This window comes from Mastigoproctus giganteus, chromosome 6, assembly GCF_048544385.1.
Source record: "Mastigoproctus giganteus isolate SK-2022 chromosome 6, ASM4854438v1, whole genome shotgun sequence".
Taxonomy (NCBI): Eukaryota; Metazoa; Arthropoda; class Arachnida; order Uropygi; family Thelyphonidae; genus Mastigoproctus; species Mastigoproctus giganteus.
Genome location: NC_143580.1, coordinates 171323109 through 171345981, shown reverse-complemented (window position 1 = coordinate 171345981; position 22873 = coordinate 171323109). Strand labels below are relative to the sequence as shown.

At 35.3% G+C, this 22873-nt stretch overlaps 1 protein-coding gene across 2 annotated transcripts in view; it reads right to left on the bottom strand.

The window, feature by feature from the left end:
• Window positions 1-22873, bottom strand: part of Tmem63 (transmembrane protein 63) — a 440514-nt gene that overhangs the window by 229124 nt on the left and 188517 nt on the right. For both annotated transcript variants that reach the window (XM_090375486.1, XM_090375485.1), the window contains exons 12-14: window positions 11693-11826; window positions 4962-5087; window positions 677-827 (exon numbers count right to left, since the gene is read on the bottom strand). In XM_090375486.1, the coding sequence (XP_090231612.1) occupies window positions 677-827; window positions 4962-5087; window positions 11693-11826 (411 nt within the window). The remainder of the gene's footprint in view (window positions 1-676; window positions 828-4961; window positions 5088-11692; window positions 11827-22873) is intronic.

Genomic DNA, 22873 nt, shown 5'->3' with positions numbered 1-22873 from the left:
ATATTTCAGAAGATGGAATGAAGTGCAAATACTACGTTGAGTTCTGATGTAAATTTATGACAACATCACAAGGTTAACTAACTAAGAATTAATAAAATAAACACTACATTAGATATGCACAAAATTTAATGCACTCATATTTTGACAATTATAACACAAATTCCCAACATTAGAAAATGAGCTCATTTTCTAATGTTGGGAATTTGTATAATTATAATTCAATGAGAATTATATTCAAAGTATAATTCAATGAGAATTATACTTTGAATGAGTGAAAATTATAATATAAACTTCCACAATCAGAGGTGACTAAGTCGGTCATTCTGATAATGAGAATTTGTATTATAATCTTTAAATACATCAATGCATTAATTGTGTGTTTATCCCACCTAGCAGGTGTTTTATTAATTCTCAGTTTATACAGATAGCATTCAATTAATCGGTACAGCATTATAATTATAGAATGAACAGATGCATTGAGCATTGAAATATTATATTGTTCAGTTCCTAATGCTACAGATAACCTTATCGAAGTGTCTGCTCCAATCATTCAGGTTGAGAAGCAGCTACTGTATAGAGGACCACTCATCATAATTAATGTTCATGAGTGTTATTAAATTTAATTTTCAATGTTATTTTTAATTCTGTACCTCAGTGAAAGCAATAAAACACTTACAAGATGTTCCACTTGCTTTGAAAGGCGTACAGTGTCTAAAAAATTTAAAATAACTGCTGGAGTGGTGAGAAAAAAGAGAACGAGAAACAACATGACATTGATGAGAACAGCATGGGCATACCACTTTCCTTTTGTTACAACAAGATTTTCCCTAAAAGGGGGAAAAAAAACCAATCAGTTTCTGGGAATTTATAAACAGATGAACATTTTAGTTTAGCTTTGTAAAAGAGTCGCGTACATGAGTTAGCAAAAGACTTGTTTGTGTGCGTGTATAAAACCAAAGATTATTATAAATTTCATCAGTCTCATATTGTGAAGTTAGTCACCATAAGTTGCCAGTCTTGCTTTCAAATTAAAAGTATTGCCTCACTAAAGAATAAATATGTTATTCATTTAAAATGTGTGCCATTGCCCAGATGGCTTATTATTATTATTTATTTTTTTTTTTTTTCAGAAATTGTTCACCAGTGGCTAATTAAGCACTATCAGCATTGGACCTGCCTTTTCAGTGATGAATTATTTCCACAACATAAGATACTCAAAAACAAATAAATTTAGTCTTTGCTAGTAAATGAAACTTTGCTTTAAATTTAAATGAATTTTGAATTACTGACACCTTTGGACATCTTCCTCACTGTGAATATAAGTGGGTTGCATACTGTAACTGGACACTTATGTGCCCAATAGCTCATCAACAAAGAGATAATCTCTGAAAGAGATGTTTCAGTAATGACATGCAATTATTAACAAGCATCACAATACATCTCCTTAGGAAACAGTTCTGTATTTGAACTCTGTGGTACTACACTGACAGTGGTATAGAATGAAAAGGACCTGGGGGTAATTGTGCAGGCAGATATGAAGTTCTCTGAGCAGTGCAGATGGGCTGCAAGAGTAGCTCATGGTGTCTTATTAATGATATACAGGAATTTTTCTAGCAGGGATGGGGAGGTGATTATTCCCTTGTATAAGGCAATGGTCAGGCCGCACCTTGAGTACTGTATACAGGTCTGGAGGCCTCATTTCAAGAAGGATGTAGAGCTGCTGGAACAAGTACAGAGAAGGGCAACAAGGTTAGTGAATGGAACAAAGGGTTGCTCTTACGAAGAGAGGCTTAAGTTTTGCAAATTACAGTGTCTGGAGACTAGGCACCTTCAAGGTGATCTGATAGAGGTGTACAAAGCCTTGAATGGTTTGAGCATGCTCAATGCTGATGGGATACTACCCCTTGCTCAGAATAATCACCTGAGAGGGCATAAATTCAAATTGAGGAAAGACAGATGTAGGTTAGATGTGCGGAAATTTGCCTTTAGCCAGCGGGTAGTTGGTTGGTGGAACAGACTTCCATCCCTTGTTGTGGAAGTTGATAGCCTAAATAAATTTAAGGCTCAGCTGGACAGGTATTTCGAATGAACGGAGGAGTGAAGTGGAAGGGTTTTTTTTTTTTTTTTTTTTTGCTGATGCTGCATAAGCTTGCTTTCTTGCATCATAAGCCTCTATTAATGCTAATGCTAATTTTCATTCACGGATGCACTTTCACCACACATTGTCTTCAAAACAATGTTATTTCTGAAGGAGTTTATTTATGCATGGGTTAATACACACACACATCATTTCTACTACCAAGGTAGTTTTAATGTATCATTTTAATTATATCTCATATTGTGAATACCTTCACAACGAGTTTCCATGGTATTGCACTACCTCCAATAAGTAATGCTTCGCCTATGGAGAAGACTACTGTTACTTATTCTCAGTGGTTACCACCACCCAGACAGCACCGTTTCAAGGCTTTTGGCCCCTCCTCGGTGAGTGGGTAGGTAAGTGGTGCAAATACCATGACAATATGAAGTTTCACAATATGAGATATAAAATGATGCATAAAACTATGATGTTTCTACTACCAAGTAGAAACATCATTTCTACTTGGTAGTAGTAATGATGTGTGTGCATTACCCAGGCATAAATAAACTCCTTCATAAGCTTAGGAATTTAGCCAAGAAATATCTTTTAAAATGTTATTTCTGCTACAAAATTTACTAATCCATCCAATGGTAGCAAAAAGTGTGTATTTTTTTTTAAATCTTTTGCAAAATTCCAAGCTTTTTCTTGTAGTATCATACTGCTTATTGGAATTCCTCTAGCATGAGTACCATCAAACCAGGTGAGTATACTTTATACTCCACCTTATACTTTTCTGCCAACCACCTTTGTGATAAATCCTCTGCTGCATCTTCTGTAACTTTCACTCATGTTTCTAAATTTTAAATTTTCATTTTGCTTTTTCTGCCATCACATCTATATTCGAAGATAGATAAATCAAAAATAAATTAATAAAATATTTGGTAGCAATATTTATACAGTTACTTCAGCAACTCCAGATTCATAGAAATCTGTGAAAAACACTGGCTGCCAAACAACAGGATGAATGGTCCCAGTCAAGTAACGCAGTGGTTGTCTTGGAGAATTACAGATTCCTAGAAATCTATGGAATAAACTGGCTGGCAAACAACAGGATTAACGGTTGCAGTCAGGTCAGAGAGTGGCCACCTTAGGGAATACAGGTTTAATACATAGAATGTTTATTTAAATCGTTCTATACTGGTCTTTCGTAAAAGTGTAAATAAACAGTTTGATTACTACAAAGTTTATACAATTATATAATGAATTTGATATCAGCAAAAACTGCTAATTTGGGAAGCTATGAATAAGTTTCCCATGAGTACATAAAACTAACAATTACTTTTTGAAAATTCAGAAAAGTGCTATAATTGTTATAAGTAACAGAATATTGTTATAGCTAAATCACACTGTATAGTTATAGCTAAATTACACTGTACTAATATTCAAATGATTTCCATAATCAAATTATTAATAATCAATTACTTTAACAAATTAAATAGTCAATTATGCAAATCATTTAATTATGAAATTGAAAACAGCAAAAAAAAAAAAAAAAAAAAGTGACAGTGGAAAGATTCGAGTGATTTAGGTGCCATGTTCTATACCACTTGGCTAATCTCTCTCTCTCTCTCTCTCTCTCTCTGTACCATCCACCAACCCATATCTGCCAGATCTTCAATTAGCAATAATCAATTATGGAAATGTCATAATTAATTATTTATCATTAACTCAATTATGCCCATTACTAAACTGTACATTTTACTCCTAGTCACCAGTGTATTTTAGTATGTGGACAAGTGATAAAGGTTAGAATAAATTAGAAAATAATCACAAATAATGACCATAATATCATGATATTATAGTTTATTTTTATCATGATCTCAGATATATAATCACATCCTTTAAAAATGTGTGTGATTATCTGACAGATTCAAACTTAATATTGAAGTTATTTTTAAAAAAATATATTTGTTTCATATTTGCAAATATACTAGAAATGCAATAACATAACAAAGAAAAGGGCTTGAGATATAGGAAATATGACTAAGGATTTTGATAACCAGCTAAATATATGACTAAAATAAAATTTTAATAATTATACTATATGTATAATAATAAATAATAAATAATAAATTATTTATTATTTATTTTTATTGGTTATTTATTATTAAATTTATTTATTATTAGTATTTATATAAATTATTAAATTATTTAATAATTTAAAAAATATTAAATTATTTATTATTAGAATTTATATAAATGTTATATGTATAAATAAACCACTAAATACAGTAAGTGTTAAAACACAAAATAAGAACAAAAAACTTGATAAAATCAGTATGTAAAAGTACCAAAATACAAAATAAAACAATATAATCCTTTGAAAAGGAGAGAAGAGTCCCTTTTCAGAGTTTTTAAGGGGCTCTTTTCTCCTTTTCAAAGGTTTATAGTGTTTTAAGGGAGTGCTCCACCTTGAAAACTACTTGAGGTTTTATTTTGTATTTTGGCACTTTTATAATCAATAAATAAATATACATCAATAAATAAAAACTTGTTATCAAGTTTTTATTTTTATTTATATTTTGTATTTTAATGCTTTTATCCTAATTTTGTGTTTTACTTATACCATATTATTTATTAAAGTTATATTTTATGCTCATATTTAGTTGGTTGTAACAAGAAATCCTTTTTGTACAATTACATAATTATTATAAGAATAAACATATCAGATTATATTATACATCTACTATGGGAAAAACCAGTTAATTGAGAAAATATACATGCATAATAATTAATGGCATTAAATATATTAGATTATATTAGATGTTATGTGCAGTATAATGATAATGAAAAATAAAATAACAAGGCATAATGAATTTACCATATAATATCATCAGGGGATGGAGCAAAAATAACCTCCCAGTCATGGGGATTCAACTGACAACTAAGGCTTGATGAAGGTGGATTATTTGCACACTTGCACCTTTCCTGGTGGTCTTTAAAAACACTAATGAAAATAAACATTTTTTTTTTTGATCAATGCTTATAGAAAAAAAAACAAAGAAAAGAATGGATTATATACTTTTTACATACCAAGAAGAAATACTGCCTAGGCAGAAAACAAAAAAACAGTACCTTTGAACGTACACACATCATCCCCCATTTCTCACATAAAAATTAAAGACAAACCAAGACTCCATAATACAGTTTGTCAATACAATAAACTTCTATAGCTGTGTATGAAAAGCCAATTCTGTGTTATAACTCATTTAACATAGTAAACCCACTCACATTGAATTTTAACAAGATTTATTGTTGTGCCCATGCCTACATTATCTGCAGATATACCAACTAATTAGATGATATTTCCATTAAAATTGTGCTGCATGTCAAGTGGATGGCCGTTGGAAATGAATACTGAAATCAATAAGAGAAATCTAAATCAGTATTCTGTTCACAGGTAGCAGCCAGCATCACTTTAGTCATACCACATCAACAAACCAACTCAGTATTATTAAGGACTTACAACTGTAATGGAACTGACAAATTCTACTAAAATACATTTTTCAACTGCTTTGACAGAGATAGTTCATTCTTCTACTTATTCATAAACCCCTTTCATTATTCCAAAACCAGGCATGCAACATCAAAATGAGTCATCCACCATCACAGTAATGTTAGGAGTAAGGAGAAGGCCAATGAGAGTTCAGCTCCTACAAACACTGACTGCAATTCAGGCCAAAAATTAAAGTAATATTCTAAGAATGAATTCTGTTGATGCAGACCGGATCATCTTCTCATTCACCTTGAAGGAAAAATGACTTCAAAGAAACAAAATATTTCAAACAGCACAAACATGATAGACAGTTCCAGCATGTTCTGATTCCACCCCAACTCCCAAACCAATGCATGCATACATCAACAATGGCTTCATCCTACTGAGAAAATGTGGGATGTGTTTAATACAGTGTTTCCATACGACTGGTTACCAGACAACAGAAAAGTACTGTTTGTATTTGGGAATAACATTTATAAACATAAGTTTAAATTATATACTTTTCCAAATGACAACAGAAATCTTAATATTCAAATGTCCGCCAATGACATTTTCTCCTGAATACTGGCTACCTTGTTATGACTCCCTTACTGGTATGTACTGATTTTCCCAACTGGCATTTTCACAATTATATACTGGTCTTCCTGACTGGGAGTCATGGCTGTTATTGTTGTTTTTTAGCTATTTGCTTACTGCTCTTCACTTTCACATTATGTAAATTAGTATTATCAGTAATGGCAAATGATGGAAGGAAGAAAACTCTTATAACATCAGAGAAAAAAAAAAAAAAAAAAAAAGAGAGAGAGAGAGAGAACAGTATGCACTTAATCTGTCCATTTCCTCTAATAGGTCTAATTCTTCCTTAAATTTATTCACTTTACCTAATTCCACAATGCCAGATGGTAGTTTTCTCCAACAATCAATTACTCTCTGGCTGAAAGCAAATTTGAACACATCTATTGCTCATCTCTGAACTTGTTCCAAGAAATCCACATATTTCTTAAAAAGAGGCTTCCAGACCTGTATGCAGTTCTGAAAATGTAGCCTAACCATTGCCTTATACAATGGGATTTCACTTCCTTGTCCCTGCTGGCAAAGTTCCTGTATTTACTGACAAAACTCCATGAGCTATTCCATCAGCCTATCCGCACTGCTCAGAGAACCTAAATGAACAAATATCTAAATGAATATCTTTAATCTATTACAACTGTTGTAAATGCTTAATAAAAGATTATGCATTAAGAGATTGACTGCAGAACACAAAATAATAATGTCTGAAACAGCTTTAACATGTTTTCTGCATTTACGCCATTTTAGTGCCAGAGGTACTACAAGTGCTGTGCTGTAATTCATAAAGGCAGTCATTCTTAAATGGTCAATATATGAATACTGTAAAAGTAAAGGGACAAGAAATTTACAACTTGAGTCTGTTGACATAGTGAATGAACTCTGTGTTATTAATGCAACACTTTGCTTTTGTTCACATATTTAATTTTTTTTTTTTTTTTTTGTTGTTGCTTCTTTTGAGGTTAGTTTATGTACATAGAATAAACTTTCAATAAAAAGTTGAGTTTTATTCTAATTTACAACCCACAAGTATGAATTCCAGACTTTTACTTTTCAACCATTAATTATAACTTCACCTTGAACAGCAGAATATTCTAAGGCAAAAGAAGAATTAATAATATAATAACAAATATAAATAAGAATGAGGCACAGAACTCTCACCCCATGTGAACTTAGAAGTCACACCATGAGAGAGTACTCCAAAAGCAGTTCATCAGCAGTAACATCAATAAAAATAACAATATAACTTTTCATTAACATGCACAAACAAAACAAGAAGAAGAAAAACAGAATGTCAATTAAAAGAGGAACAAATGGTGCTCAGATAATCAAAATCTCTCTTCTGATTTTAAACAAGGAAATCAAAGTTCCAAGGATTCTCATGAGTTTCTCTCTAATTGATTCTGTTAGCACACAGCTTAAAAAAATGTTGTTCAGACTGCTCAGAAAGATTAAAAGATAGATAAAATTATTTCTAATAATAGCAATTGACTTTGGTTCCCCCCCCCTTATGTAAACCCCAAAAAACTTAGTGCTGTGCTTGGACTGGAGGTTGAGAAGATGAAAGCAGATATTTGTTGACGTTGGACTTGAACTTCTGTAGACTGTATGTAATTTTCAGGAAATATGTATGAAGGAAGGTTGTTCCAGTAAACAGCAGTTGAATGAATAAACGAGGAAGATCAAAAGTTGGTTCTGAAAGTTTGAAGTTGGGCGGTAAATGGATGTAGGCTGGTAGCAGCACATGTTCGGACTGTTTTGAAAGAGAAAGCAGAAATTATAGAAGCCAATTCAGAATAACAGTGTGCATGGAAGTATCTGTAGAAAAGGCATGCAGCAGAAACAGTACGTCTATGAGACAGAGAGTGGAGAGATTCTGTTAGAGAGGAGTCATTAATTAACCTAACTGCCCTCTTCTGAATGGAATCTAGAAGCCTGAGAGAGGTTTTGGGGGAACCGCCTCAGATGTGAGAACAATATTACATGGTAGGGTGGATTTCCAATTTGAACAGAGTAATGCTAAGAGTGAAAGAGAAAACCAAGTTTTTTAGATGTAGAGGAACCAATATTTGTAATGTGCTTATGCCAAGACAGATTAGAAGTCAAGTTAATTCCCAAAAGAGATATATCATCTTGCCTAAAAATCGGAGAGTCACCAAAGATAAGCATAGGGGGAGAGAATCCTTTTTACGAGACATAAGATAACATTGAGTTTTAGAAGGATTGAAATCAACTAAGTTGTCTTTGCCCCACTGGAGAATTACCTGGGATTGGCAGTTAAGGAATTAGTAGCAGATATTCAAGAAGTTGAAGCTGATTGAGCAGGGCAAGATTTCTCAAAATGGAAAGTAATGTGCTATCATCAGCAAAGCTATGGATAGGATTTCCAGTCAGTGGAATAAGGTCATTAATATACAAGAGGAAAAGAGTGGGGAAAAGAACTTAGCCTTTGCAGACATCAGCATTAGTGGAGAAGTTAGAAGACAGAAAGCCATCTACCATCACCGTCAGTGAGTGATCAGATAGAAAACTGGATAACCAATTACAAAAAACAGTTGGCAAACCATAAGATGTAAGCTTGTTTAGAAGACCTTTATGCCAAACATGATCAAAAGCCTTTGAGATGTCAAGAGCAACTATTGGTGTTTCACCGAACCTTTCCATTGAATTAGTCCATAAATGGGTAACATAAGCAGGAACATCACCAGTGGATCAACACTGACGGAATCCATACTGGCGATCGTTGATCAGAAGGAAGATTTCTAGGTATTTAAGAGTTGGTGGTTAATTGATTTCTCCATTACTTTAGAAAGAGTAGAAGTAATTGCAATGGGACGATAATTGGATGGGAGGGATTTGTCACCCTTTTTAGGAACTAGCTGGATATGGGCAAATTTCCAAGCAGAAGGAAAAACACCTTTGGAATAAGAAAGTGAAAAAAGGCGGCAAAAACAGGAGTAAGTTCAGGAGCACAAGTGGAGAAATACCGTCAGGACCTGGAGCTTTCTTAGCATCGAGATTCATCAAAATCCCTCTGACATCCTTTTGATAGAAGACCACAGGAGGCATTGAACATTGAATGGAGCATGTTGGGAATGGTGGGCAGTGTTTTACAAGATCATTAATACATGAGTTTAAAGAAAAATGGGATGCTAGCTGGTCAGCATTATCCTTGGCTGAAGTGACAACAGAACAATCTGGTTTTGACAGAGGTGGGAGCAGAGATGGGCAAAAGTTGCAGCCAATAGCATTGGCAAGAGACCAGAATGCTCAGCTACCATTAGGGCAAAAAGCAAGTTTTCTACTCTTAGCCTGTTTGTTCAAAATCCAGTTTGCACTGATTAATAAATGCTTTACAATTGTTGCAAACTTTGGTGTAGGCAGAAAATGAAACTGAAGAATTGGAAACAAGCCAATTACGATATGCAACACTCTTCTCTTGAACAGCCTTAGCACATTTATTGGAAAACCAAGGTTTGGATAAAGGAAGAGATTTTTAAGTGGAGTGTAGGATAAAAGAATTCCATTCCAACATGAATAATTTCACTGACACGATCTGAGCAAACGTTGACATCAGAAGTTTTGAAATAGTAATCCGACCAAGGAAAAGAAGAAAAGAAATCTCACAGGTGATCCCATTTTGCAATCTTATAATGCCAAACAACACAAGTTTGAGAACAGCCATTGGAGAAGAGACAATCACCAAGTTGTGATCTGAGGTGCCTAAAGGACCACTCACTTCGATCGTGTACTTAGAAGGGCTGTTTGCGAGAAAAAGATCAAGCATGTTGGCTGTATAGTTAGGATTGTCCAGTTTTCTTGTAGGTAAATGAACAATCTGTGCAAAGTCATTAGTAATTGCAAAAGCCTCAACATCTCGACCAGCTGGGTCGGTGTGACTAGAAAACGGAAGCCAGCTGGAATTGTGGACATTAAAATCACCAAGGAAAATTACCTCACTGTTAGGAAAGTTGGACTGGAGAAAGTCAAGTTGCAAAGAGAGGAAATCAAAGAGCTCCAAGTGATTAGTGGAGTTGGGAGAATGGTTGAGACAACAGACGAATTTGATAGAATGAGGTAGAGAGATTTGAAGCCAGAAAAGATCGAAAAGAGGAGATTCCAAATTATCAAGTCTCTGACAGAGAATATTGGAACAGACATATGCCCAAGTACCACCTTTGAGGCGAAAGGAATCACACAGCGAATAATTTGGGCAACTGAGATAAGCAGTAGTTGAATCAACCGATAACTGAGATTCTGTCAGAAAAAGTACATGGGGTTTGGCAGACTGCAAGTGGAAATGGACATCATTGAGATTAGAATTGAGACCACGTATATTTGTAAAATGAACTAGGGAGTGTTTGGGAGGTTTAAGTCTTTTCGCAGATAAGCTTACTCTATTAGTTTGACAATTCATGATGTATTCAATGGTAAAAAAAAGTGGGTGGGACATGCTGTATGAAGTAATGAAGTTTTTTGATATGGCGTACACATGGTAAGAATACACCCTGATCCTTGACATAACGTGGCCTCGACAATGTCCCCCCACCCTGCATACACACTACTCGGGTCTCCCTCCAGCCACTATCTGGCAGAGTAGAGGTAGCAAGATTATACACTAGCTGAATCCAGAAGCCTCCTAAAGAGTTACCAATAGGTTTGGTCCAGTCTACTAACTAGCAGCCAGCCTGCGAACACCATTTTAGAGCTGTACCCTGAAATGTAAGGAAGATTGGATCTCACCCTGATTATCCACCATAACCTGAAAAGTTGTCAGTCATACTGCATGAATGAAGAGATGGGGAAGGGTTGAACGGAAATTAGCTCTGGAGACTAAACATGGGTTCCATAGGTTCAAGCCTCCAATAAGCAAAGTGGTGGTATTGCACTGGTTGATGACAGTCTTCCATCACCTAGTATTGTCTGGCAACACAGAGGGGCAGCATTCTTCCATATGGTGTGGGCACCACGTCTCGACCCCTGCTTACATTGATTCACACCTTGGTGGCCACCCACAGTGTGCTTGTGCATAGGGTTATACCCAGGATTGTAACCACATCCTTATGAATTATGTCCTTGGAATTAGTCCCTTTTTTCCCAAATACTGGATGACTGCATGGTGTCTGATTTTGTCCATCTTTCCTCATTCACACAAATTTGTTGATTTCAGGACTTATGATTTAAAAAAATATGTTATGAAACTGCATGAAACTTTGTGGGTTACTATTTGAAGTGCTATACATTAAGTAGAGAAATTTTTACGCTGTACCACTACTCTTTCATACTCAGGCTACAAACATTTCAAACCCACCTCACATATTGAGGAAATGCCTCCTTTTATGCCAATATTATAGTGACCTCAAAATGGATGAATCTCTAACTCAATTAGGTGACAGCAACAAAAACAATGAAATTGTGACCCCTTTCCAATGCTTCTGGAGTATAAAAGATAAACTTTAAAACAGACTTCTATTAAACAGAGTACTCACATTTCTGCCATGGCTTCAGTCTGAAATGTAATGAAAGCAATTCCTAGAGGTTTAAGCAATGCAGTTGATTTTTCTCTGTCTACAGCACAGGAAAGTGCATGTTCTTCCTCAGTATAATATTCTAATGCATCAACCTAAATGGGAGAGAAAGTTTTAGAAAAATAATAATCATAACAATCAGTTAATTTGTGACAAGAGTTAGATAAATCTTAAAATAACCATTGCTATACAGTTTATTGATCTGTGCCAATGAGACAACAGAATGCAAGGTAAGCATCTAAAATTGCAGTAACTAATATTCAGATACAGTAGAACTTCAATTATCAGTCAGGGTAAGGGACCGAGACCATGACGGATAACTGAATAGACAGATAATAGAATATGTACATTAAAAACATTATACATACAATAGGCTGGGTCATCTAACTTGTTTATTTTATTACAAAATATATAACCTAATGAAATTTAATTAAACTTTAATTATTATTTATTTTTTACCAGGTCATCAAAAAATCATAGTATGGATATCTACATACATATCTATTTTTATTATTTTGACTTATATTGGTCTAGTAATGTCATAAAAAAATTTAAAAGGAAACAATATTACATACGTTGTTCTAATATCATCACCGTCAGTGAGTTTCATTATGTAATAATGAAATTTAATTATTACATAATTAAATTTCTTTTCTAAAAAAGTCAGCCAATTTCTTTTGTTTCATTACCCTTCGAGCCTTTTGGGAGGAAACGTTATGAATTTTACGCAAAAAATGCACTTGCATAGCATCTGCTTCTTGTACCTAGAACCACTCAATGCACTTTGACAACATAGTTTGCTTTTTCTTCTTCTTCAGTTTCAGAATCTCTGAAATTGTCATTACTCTTTGCACAATTTCATCGCTGTCTAAAATTTCACATCCGATGTCCATTTTGTCCATATCCAGCCAATCATTTACTTCCTCCATCAAAATATTTTTAAAACCATGGACATTCGAACATAACTGCAAAATTTCAATTTCTTTTGGAATGGTTTCTTTATCAGTTGAACATATTTCTGGCCACAACTTATTCCAGCTTCTTTGTATTGTTTGAACTGGAATATCATTCTAGGCATCAGTGACATTGAAAATTGCATCTTTTATAGTGTAGCTTTTCCAAAACTCTACTAGAGCTAATTTATTTTCTGCTGAAACAAGTTGTTGAATGAACATTTTGTGATAACGACGTTTCATATTCTCAATCACACCTTGGTCCATCGGTTGAATGAGAGATGTTGCGTTTGCTGGCAGAAAGTGGCACAATATTTTGCCATCACCACTTTTTAAATCACATATGTGTATGGGATGAGCAAGCACATTGTCCATCAGTAGCATTGCATATTGTGGTAAACCTTTTGCTGCCAAATGTGATCTTACACATTGTATAAATATTTTATGAAACTAATCATGAAATATACCTTGGCTCATCCACACGTTTTTTTATGAGAAATATTTAACTGGCAAAACATTTAAATTAATATTTTTAAATGATCTAGGCTTTTTTGGTTTTCCTATAACAACCAAAGACAATTTATGACTACTGCTGGCATTAGCACATGTGATGCGATCTTTTTGCATCTTATATCCCAGTGCCATATGTTCAGTCATTGAGGCCAGTGTCTTTTCAGCTAGTGCCTTCCAATTAAGGCCAGTCTTATCGCAGTTGTATATTTGGTCTTTAACCAAATTTCGATCAGCTATTTCCTTCTGTATTTTTTCACAATAAACAGAAATTGCTGCGCTATCTGCACTTAGCTTCTCACCCTGAATTGACATTTGTTGAATACAATGGCAAAACTTAAATCTGTCCAACCATTCAATGCTAACCTTGAATGAAGGATCTCCGCCTAGTTTTTTTATTGATTTCAATGGTTTTTCGATTATTATAGGTCTCGACAATGGTTTGTTATTTATTATTTGGTTTTTAGGAGCATTAGCAACTAAGGCCATATTGCTCCGGGATATGCGGTGGTCATTCCCTGACCTTTCCGCATCCTCCGTATTTGGTGGTGACGGGCTCGAACCCCGGTCTAATCAAGAAGCGTGTGCTACGCACTGCTGCTCCTTCCCACCTGGCTACGGAGGCGCCGGTCTCGACAATGGAATTCCTTGGCTACGTTGTTGAACAAACCATTGAAACACTGCAGTATCCAATTTTTCATTTTTAGCTTCATTGTTTTACGTCTTTTAACATTACCGTCAGTGGTTTCCATTTCCGACACATGCTTTTCAATTTTGTCTGCATCATGCTTTATATCATTTACTGTTGTTCTTCCTATCCCATAAACTGATGCTATACTTGTAGGACTTTCACCTTTTCTTGGATGATTGATTATTTGAATTTTTTGTGATAATCCCAATACTACTCGCTTATGTTTCTCTGTCATTTCAATGGGTTTACTAAATAAAAAGTATTAAAATATGAAACAAGAGGTTAAAGTACGACTGTATACTGTGAGTCGTAAACAAAGACTGAGTGACACATGGTGCCAATTATCACAATGTATTATGGCGTAGTGGGGTTAAGCAATGGTTAACAGGGACTGGCAGTAAACAGGGTGAAAGACAATCAAAGGTCTACTGTATAAGCAAATATGTTAATGTAAACACCATAGTTATTCCAAAAACAACTGATACACATCCATGTTACAATTAAATGATTGACAAAAAAATAAATAAAAAGGAAAATCCTGACAGGATAGTCACAGGAAAATTTATTCAGGTACATTATGACAATAATGACAATTCACTGCATGAAAATGATTTAAGAGAATAAATTAGAAAGGCATGCATTATGATCCCGTCCTATGGATCTTCTTCAGCAGTGATAAAACAAATTACGTAACGTCAATAAATACACAACAAAGCAGCACACACAAGAAATGTCTGATAAAGTTTGATGATGAGCACTAACATTTGTAAGATATAATCACAACAGTAATAATGTGTAACCATCAATGTGTTTAAACTGTCACACTACACTGGTTACACAAATTCTCAAAACAGGCTAAGATAAGCACAAACAACCTCATACTTAAAATTAATAATTAATGGGTGGACAGAATCAATCAGTCAATAGTTTTTTTTGCTTCTTTGTGATCAAAATATGCCTTATGATGTGAAACACACTTGAGACATAGGAAAAGTCAAAGCTGTGTACTACTTGGTGATTATTTTGGATTGCTCCAATGTTTCTTTCTGCAACAAATGTCTGTTGTGGATTTTGTGATTAGAGATACTGTTATACAGCAAAACGATATAAAAGATTTAGATGTTGCTGAAGGAGATGGGCATAAGGAGTTTCTTATTGGCAGCTTATCTTTTTAAGATGGCAAGGGTTGCATTTTGAAGAAAGAAATAAAGAAAGAATTGGAGAAGTTGCTGCTGTTGAATTCCCTCACTTGTACTTTTCACCAGAACAGTAGTTGAGGAAATGTAGCGAAACCAAGGAAGGGGGTGGATGGTAAACACCCCACTGGTTCCTTTTCTATTTCTATTGTTGTTGTAGTCAGGATTACTACATTAAAAAGCTTCAAGAAATCACTAGAAGAAAACTTCTAGATTAAAATTATGACCATCAAAGACAGAGTGGCAAAACAACATTGCTGACATACTAGTTATCTTTAATGCATGGCACACACAGTGTCACCATTTTCAAAATGATGTAAGGAAAAATAAATTATTAAAATCCGTTTCAGTTTCCTGCTACCTTGGAAAAAGATGGAAACACACTTAACTTCTGAGAATTGAAAAATGCCTTGTTTCACATACAAGATATTTTTTGGTTAAGACAGGAATAAAATATGAGCATTTTTGCAAAAAAACAAAGAAAAAAAGTGATTTTTCAAGGAAACTAGGTCATTTTTTAGAGTCCAACATTACACTAGAAATTAATTTTAATTGACAAAATGAATTTTATACTGAAATACAGCCATAGGATAGTTTACCAATAGAGTATGCATTCAAAACTAGCTTACCTAGGATTTTTCTGTCTCCAGATTTCTGTATGTATTGTCTCTTAGATGTCAACAGATTATGATTGCTTTGAAAAAATACAGTCGATTCCGGTTATTTGGGACACATTGGACTAGTGCATTTTGGCCCGATTAAGCGGCAGCCCCAATTATACGAAGTTTCACGTAAATAATTAAAAATACAATGGACCCCCCCGGTTTACAACTGGTTCACTGTACAATAGTAGAGTCACCATAGTAAAGTACCATTCACTATACAATGTGTAGTAGGTGCCGGTCATTGTGATCACATTTGTGAATTGAATTTTAATTCTATTAAACAGCGATTCTATTTAGCGAAAACAGGGGGAATATTACCCACAGGCTATAACAGTAAAGATATATTAAGCACAAATTTACCCTTTATTACCTTACCATTTAAAAAATTAAATGATACGTGAAAATCGGAAGAATATACGTGATAATCAGAAGAATTTACGTGACAATCGGAATAATTAATACATACTGTAATATGTACATACTAACTAGGTGACAATTCTGTTCACTGACATTTGTGGGTGGGGGTTAAAATTTAAAATAGTAAAAAGATAAGCAATCAATAACAAAGAACATGGCACACGCAAATTGCAAGTAACACGATATGCACAAGTGAGAACGGAGTAACAAGTTACGAAGCTTTAAAAATAGAATGAAGAGAAGGTTCTGAAAATTAATTTTTTTATATGATTGAAGATTCCATGGAAGTGTAAACACATTTCAACCATAATCCCACAAAATTCCAGCTGTCGGTATTATTGCAAATTCAATAAGATCGAGTTTACTATCTGTTTATGATAGATTGCACTAACAGAAAAGCCCAATAAAGAGGTGACTGCTAATTGTTTTTATTGTTTTATGGTTGTGACCGGAAATCCGACCGTACCACGTGGTTCGGTCAGAGACAATCATAGGGTAATCTCCAGTGCTGTGGTCTCCTGCCCCGATTAAACGGCATGTTGTCCCAATTAAGCGAAGTAAACCCTGGCTATTTTCTCGATTGGGTTCTGTTTTTAACATTTGCCCCAATTGACCGGTGGCCCAAATAACCAGAATCCACTATACTATTGCACACTTTGCCTTCTTCGGAAATGTTGAGTCAACGTTTTATTTATACAATGGCACTGCTGCTTATACTTTCGAGAGAATTTCCAAAGTTCCACCAAAACAAGAGGATCTGAACTCTTTTTTTTCCTTTTCCACCTTGCTAAATATTCTCTTACACTCAACATTTCTATGCAGAATGGTTAGAGAATTGAAAGTGCACAAGCTTCCTTGTCACCTTCTCAGTTCTCATGTCTGATGGGTTCTCGCAACGAAATTGACAAGAACTAACATTTCAAAATATCCATTTCTTTATCTTCAATTACATGGAGAGATACTGTAAACTTTGTGGGTGCGTGCTTTTATTTTTGCAAAATCTATTCATTTCAATTTGGTTAAAAAAACGTTCGCCAGCATTCGTTCTTCTAATATGATTACCCACATAAACACCAGAATAGGTTCTTCTAATATGATTACACCAGAATAGGTTCTTCTAATATGATTACATTTAAGTTAAATAACATTTAACTGAACACTTCTGAAAATTCAATTGGCAACTTATTATCTATGAGCTGTGTTTGAGAAAGCACACTTTCAATTGCCATAATGAAACACATCCCAAAGTCCTAGATATAAAATTTCGTTAAAATCCATCACTGGGAGTCGAGTTGTTAGAGGCAGACCGATGGACAGATATGGCAAATAAAAATAGGTGCTTTTATATATATATATATATATATATATATATACAGTTGAACTTCCCTATAACGAATTCGATAAATCCAGCGAAAAAATTCGTTACAGAGAAATTTTGTTATACAGAGAATATCTTTTTTATTAGAAATCGTTATCTAATTAGAAAATGAAAACAAATCTACATTTATTTTTAATGTATTTTATTTTCAAAAACATACTTATTTAAATTATGTTTACACAATTTTTGCCGGTAAGTATCACACATTAAACAAAATTTATAATTTTCGTTTCCACAGTACAATTAAAAAATTCTCTGATTCTCAAAGAAAACCTCACATTTATTCAGAGCATTAAAAACATTATCAGGAACATTTTCACAAAATTGTAGACCCATACGAACCGTTTTAAAAGCATTAATCATTTCTTCGCGAGTTGGCTTTTCTATGGGTTGTTCTGATACGTCTTCAGCGTCATCGTTAATTTCTTCGTGATCATGGTCGCATCTAACACTATTCAGCAGTATTTCATCTTCATTTGGATGTTCTGCTGTGATCTACATAAACATAACTATCCAGTGTTATTTCATTTTCGCTGTTTCCAGACGATTCTAATAATGTCCAAAAGTTTTTCGGTTGTGAAAGGGGCAATTCATCTTGTTCGTCCAGTCATTGTTCGACTTATGTTATTGTTATTTGGTTTTTAGGAGCATTAGCAACTAAGGCCATATTGCACCGGGGATATGCGGTGGACATTCCCTGACCTTTCCGCATCCTCCGTATTTGGTAGTCACGGGCTCGAACCCGGGTCTAATCAAGAAGCGTGTGCTATGCACTGCTGCTCCTGCTCACCTGGCTACGGAGGCGCCATTGTTCGACTTATGTATTCAATGCAAATCCCGCTTTCGAAAAACAATTTTGAATAGTGTATTCAGTGACATCGTTTGTCCAAACTTTTGCCAGTTCAGAGATGCAATCTCTAAGGTTAATTGTAACCTCCAAGTTTCTATTTTCTGATAATGCACTGACAATCTTCATTATTATTCTCTTTCGATAATGAAATTTAAAATTTTTAATAATGCCTTGGTCAATTGGCTGAAGTTTTGACATTACGTTTGGTGGTAAAAACAACTTCGCACTTTTAAGTTTGGCAGAAATATTGGCAGGATGTGCCGGACAGTTGTCAGTTACCAACATGATTTTCCTTTTTTCTTTTGTTATAGGCTTGTCTAGTTTTAATATCCATTCTTTAAAAATATCACTCGTCATCCATACTTTTTTATTAAAGGTGCAGTCAACGACAAAGTCTTAATTTTTCACTTCCTGTCATATTTGCTCCAACTAGCACAGTGATTCTTTCTTTGCTTTGTTTTCCGCCAAAACATTTATCATCCTTAAAAGCAAGTGTTCTATTCGGTAAACATTTAAAGAATAAACCCATTTCGTCAGCATTAAAAACATCCTTACACTCATACTCTTCCAAAATCTTCTTTAAGGTATTGTTCCTCCAACTGTTGCAATCTTCTTGCCTACATTAACACTTTCTCCACAAATAACCTTTTCCACAATTCTGTGGCACTTCTTAAATTTATCTAGCCACCCAGTGCTCCATTAAATTCTGTATATCCAAAGGACTGTGCAAATATCACAGTTTGTTGCTTAATTATTAGGCCCGATATTGTGATATTCTTTTCACGTATCATTTGCACCCATTTTAGAACAGCTTTATCAACATCCTCGTATATACACAACTTAATTCACTTCTTGTCTGCTCCTCCTCCTCCTTCAATTGCATTTAAAATTGATTCTCGATTTTTTTAAAATCGTAGATAAACTGCTTGCAGATATGCCATATTTCTCCGGAACAACTTTTTTCTTAAAACCCTGGTCAATATCATAACAATCTTTGCTTCATCATTAATACTTAAACACTTTCTCTTCAACATTGTTTTCACAATTGTAAAAATTACTGAACTGCAGCTCTTGCCGATACATACACCGCAAACTTCGCTGCGCTGGCCATACAGCGAATTGTTAGTACAGGTACCGCCTACTCAATGACGTTCGCTTGCCAAGTCGACAGTATCACTCACTTTGAAGAAATATACGACTTTGTGAATCTCTTTTATTCCGCTTTCATTCATATATACACAAAAGAAAATTTATGATTGATGTATGCTTTATGTTACTTGTCGGAAAAAAAAAAAAAAAAAAAAAAGAGCATATAGCCTATGTGATTGAAGACGAACAAAATAAAAAAAAAAAAAATTCATGAAAACCATCTACTGGGAGTCCAGTGAGACGAGAACGGACATATATAATGATTGACATGAAGGTCACGTGGTACAGTTGAGGTGAGAAACGAATGTCACTCAGTAGGCGTTACTAAAAACCGACTACAGCAGCATTATATGTATTGCCGCCGCAGCGTGTTAAAGGTTTATTTACAGATTAACTGTAAATAAAGGTCAATTTACAGATCTACCCTATTTATTGTAAAGTTTACGACCACTTTTAAGAAAACCCATTTCGTTTAATAACTGTAACAGGAATGAAACAAAGACCCTCCTACGGGCCACAAGTGTTTTCTAAAAGGATGATTATTTAATTCCAGATGCTAATGCGCAATTTCGGAAGGAAGGAGGCAGTATATTTGAGCGGCTGTTTAGCAGTAAATGCTTGAAAATGTTCAAAAATGCTTTTACTAATTTTTTAAAAATTCACTGTAGAGAGACTAACACTTCGTTATATCGAGTTAATTTTACATTTAATTTCGTTTCAAGGTGCAATGTTTTGCGAAAAAATTCGTAATATAGAGAAATTCATTAAATAGAAGTTCGTAATAGAGAAGTTCCACTGTGTGTGTGTATATATATGTATATATATATATATATATATATATATATATATATATATATATATATATACACACACTGAAAGGACAGAATTTGTGGGATACCTAGTTGCTGGGCAATGCAACACTGTCACCCCTCTCGCTAGTGGATGAACCCGGCGCTTGGAAGGTAAACAGGTACACTGCATTCACATAGACAGTAATTTGATGTCAGAATAAACATCGTGAGTTAACCGACTTTCAAAGAGAGATGATAGTGGGTGCCCGATGCATGAGTCACTCTAGTGGAGGTGGTACAGAAATTGCACTATCCCCATTCGACAGAAATTGCACTACCCCCATTTGCACTACAAGAGTGTAATTGGGAATATGCTATTTCTGAAAAAACATCCCATAGTGGACAGCACTGTGGGTGGAGAAAGGTGGTGGATGAATGTGGCCAACAACGTCTCTCGCATTGTTTCAGCAAACCAGAGAGTAACAGTGGCACAAATCACCGCCGAATTCAATGAGGAAGGTGCCAGAAACGTCTTCACCAAGACCATCAGATGATCATTAGAGGCAATAGGTTATGGGAGCTGCCGACCCACCAGAGTCCCACTGCTAACGCGAAGATACAAGAATCTACGGCGCCTCCATAGCCAGGTGGGAAGGAGCAGCAGTGCCTAACACACGCTTCTTGATTAGACCAGGGTTCGAGCCCGTCACCACCAAATATGGAGGATGCGGGAAGGTCAGGGAATGACCACCGCATATCCCGGAGCAATATGGCCTTAGTTGCTAATGCTCCTAAAAATCCAAATAACAATAACAAGAATCTACACTTCAACTGGGCGAAAGAACATCGGCATTGGACCTTGGATGATTGGAGACAGTTCTCCTGGTCCGATGAGTCCCATTTCCAGTTATTTCGAGTGGACAGTAGAGTGCATATCTGACAGAAGCCATGCACCCATCATGTCAACAAGGAACTATTCAGGCAGGTGGGTGGTCGGTAATTGTCTGCGGTGTGTTCAACTGGCACGGGTTGAGACCTCTGGTACCTCTAGCTGCATGTCTGAAAGATCCAAGTTACATGTCCATCCTTGCAGACCATCTGCATCCCTTCATGGTCATCAAGCACCCACAGGGCAATGATCACCATGAAACTCTTCCAGCAGGACAATGTGCTCCCCCACAGAGCCGTGGTAACTAGAACATGGTTCAAAGAGCATTCCGCAGATTTTACCACCATTGAATGGACTCCCCGTTCACCGGAAATGAACCCTGTGGAACATTTTGGGATGCAGTGGAAAGGTCCATTAGAGCTTTGAATCCTCCACCAAGGAATGCGACGGAATTATGGATAGTGGTGCAGCAAGCAAGAATGGACGAAAATACCTGTGGAACGCTTTTGTGAACTAGTGGACTCAATGCCTCACCGTGTGACTGCCCTTATCAGGTCGAATTGTGGGCCTACCCCTTTACTAGGTAGAGATCCCATGATTTTTGTCCACTCTGTGTATATATACATACATGCACAAATGAGCCTTTAAAAAATAATAAAAATTCTATGTTACCTGTGCTCACCTTTAATAATATTCAAACTAATCATAAACCAGTTCCATTACACCAGATCGAGATTTGTTCCAACTTTCAACTACCCACTGGCTGACAAAAAATTTCCACACATCTGTCTTGCAATCAATGTTCCTTGATTTACATTTGTCGTAGATAAGGGGGCCTTAATCTACGATCTCTGAGCAAGGGTAAGGATGCCATTAACATTTAGTTTACATAATCAAAACTTTAAACAGCTCAAAAAGATCTCCTTGCAGGTGCCTAGTTTCTAGACACCACACTTTACTGAGCTGATATCTTTCAAGATTAGTGAGGGAAACCCTTTTGTTCCCCCCCCCCCTCACTAATCTCTTGTTGCACCTCTCTGCCCATTTTCCAACAGATCCATATTCTTCCTAAAACGAGGCTTCCAGGCTTATATGCAGTACTTAAGATGTACAGTGATGGACAAAAAAACTGAATCACCTTAAAAAAAATGTAACATTTATAGTGAAATGTATAAGATATTATTTGATTAGTCATTTTGTTTGTTGCAAAGCAAAGGTATTGCATCAGATAATGCTTCTATTGCATCAGACATTGATTGCAAGGTATTGCATAAACCGTTTCTATAAATACAGCATTGGAAGGGTATACATGCTCATTAGTATCCTCTTTTGCAGAGGTGTAATCATGGCTCCATATGTTCAGTTAACATCAAGAAAAAAAAGTGTAGCTGTTGCTCTGTCCCAGGAAGGGCTTTCTATGCGTGCTATCACTAATAAAATAGGCTGTCAACAATAACCCAGGTGCTGAAATTAAAGTGTGACACCGGTGATGTGAAGAGACGACCTGGATCAGGCCATAAGAAAGTGACTACGCCTTCCCAAGATTGATATTTGAAATGGCTATGCCTTCGTTATCACCATGCTAGTGCTCCTGATCTAAAACTGGACTTTGAGATGGCCTCTGGTGTAGAAACAAGTGCATGAACTATCCAA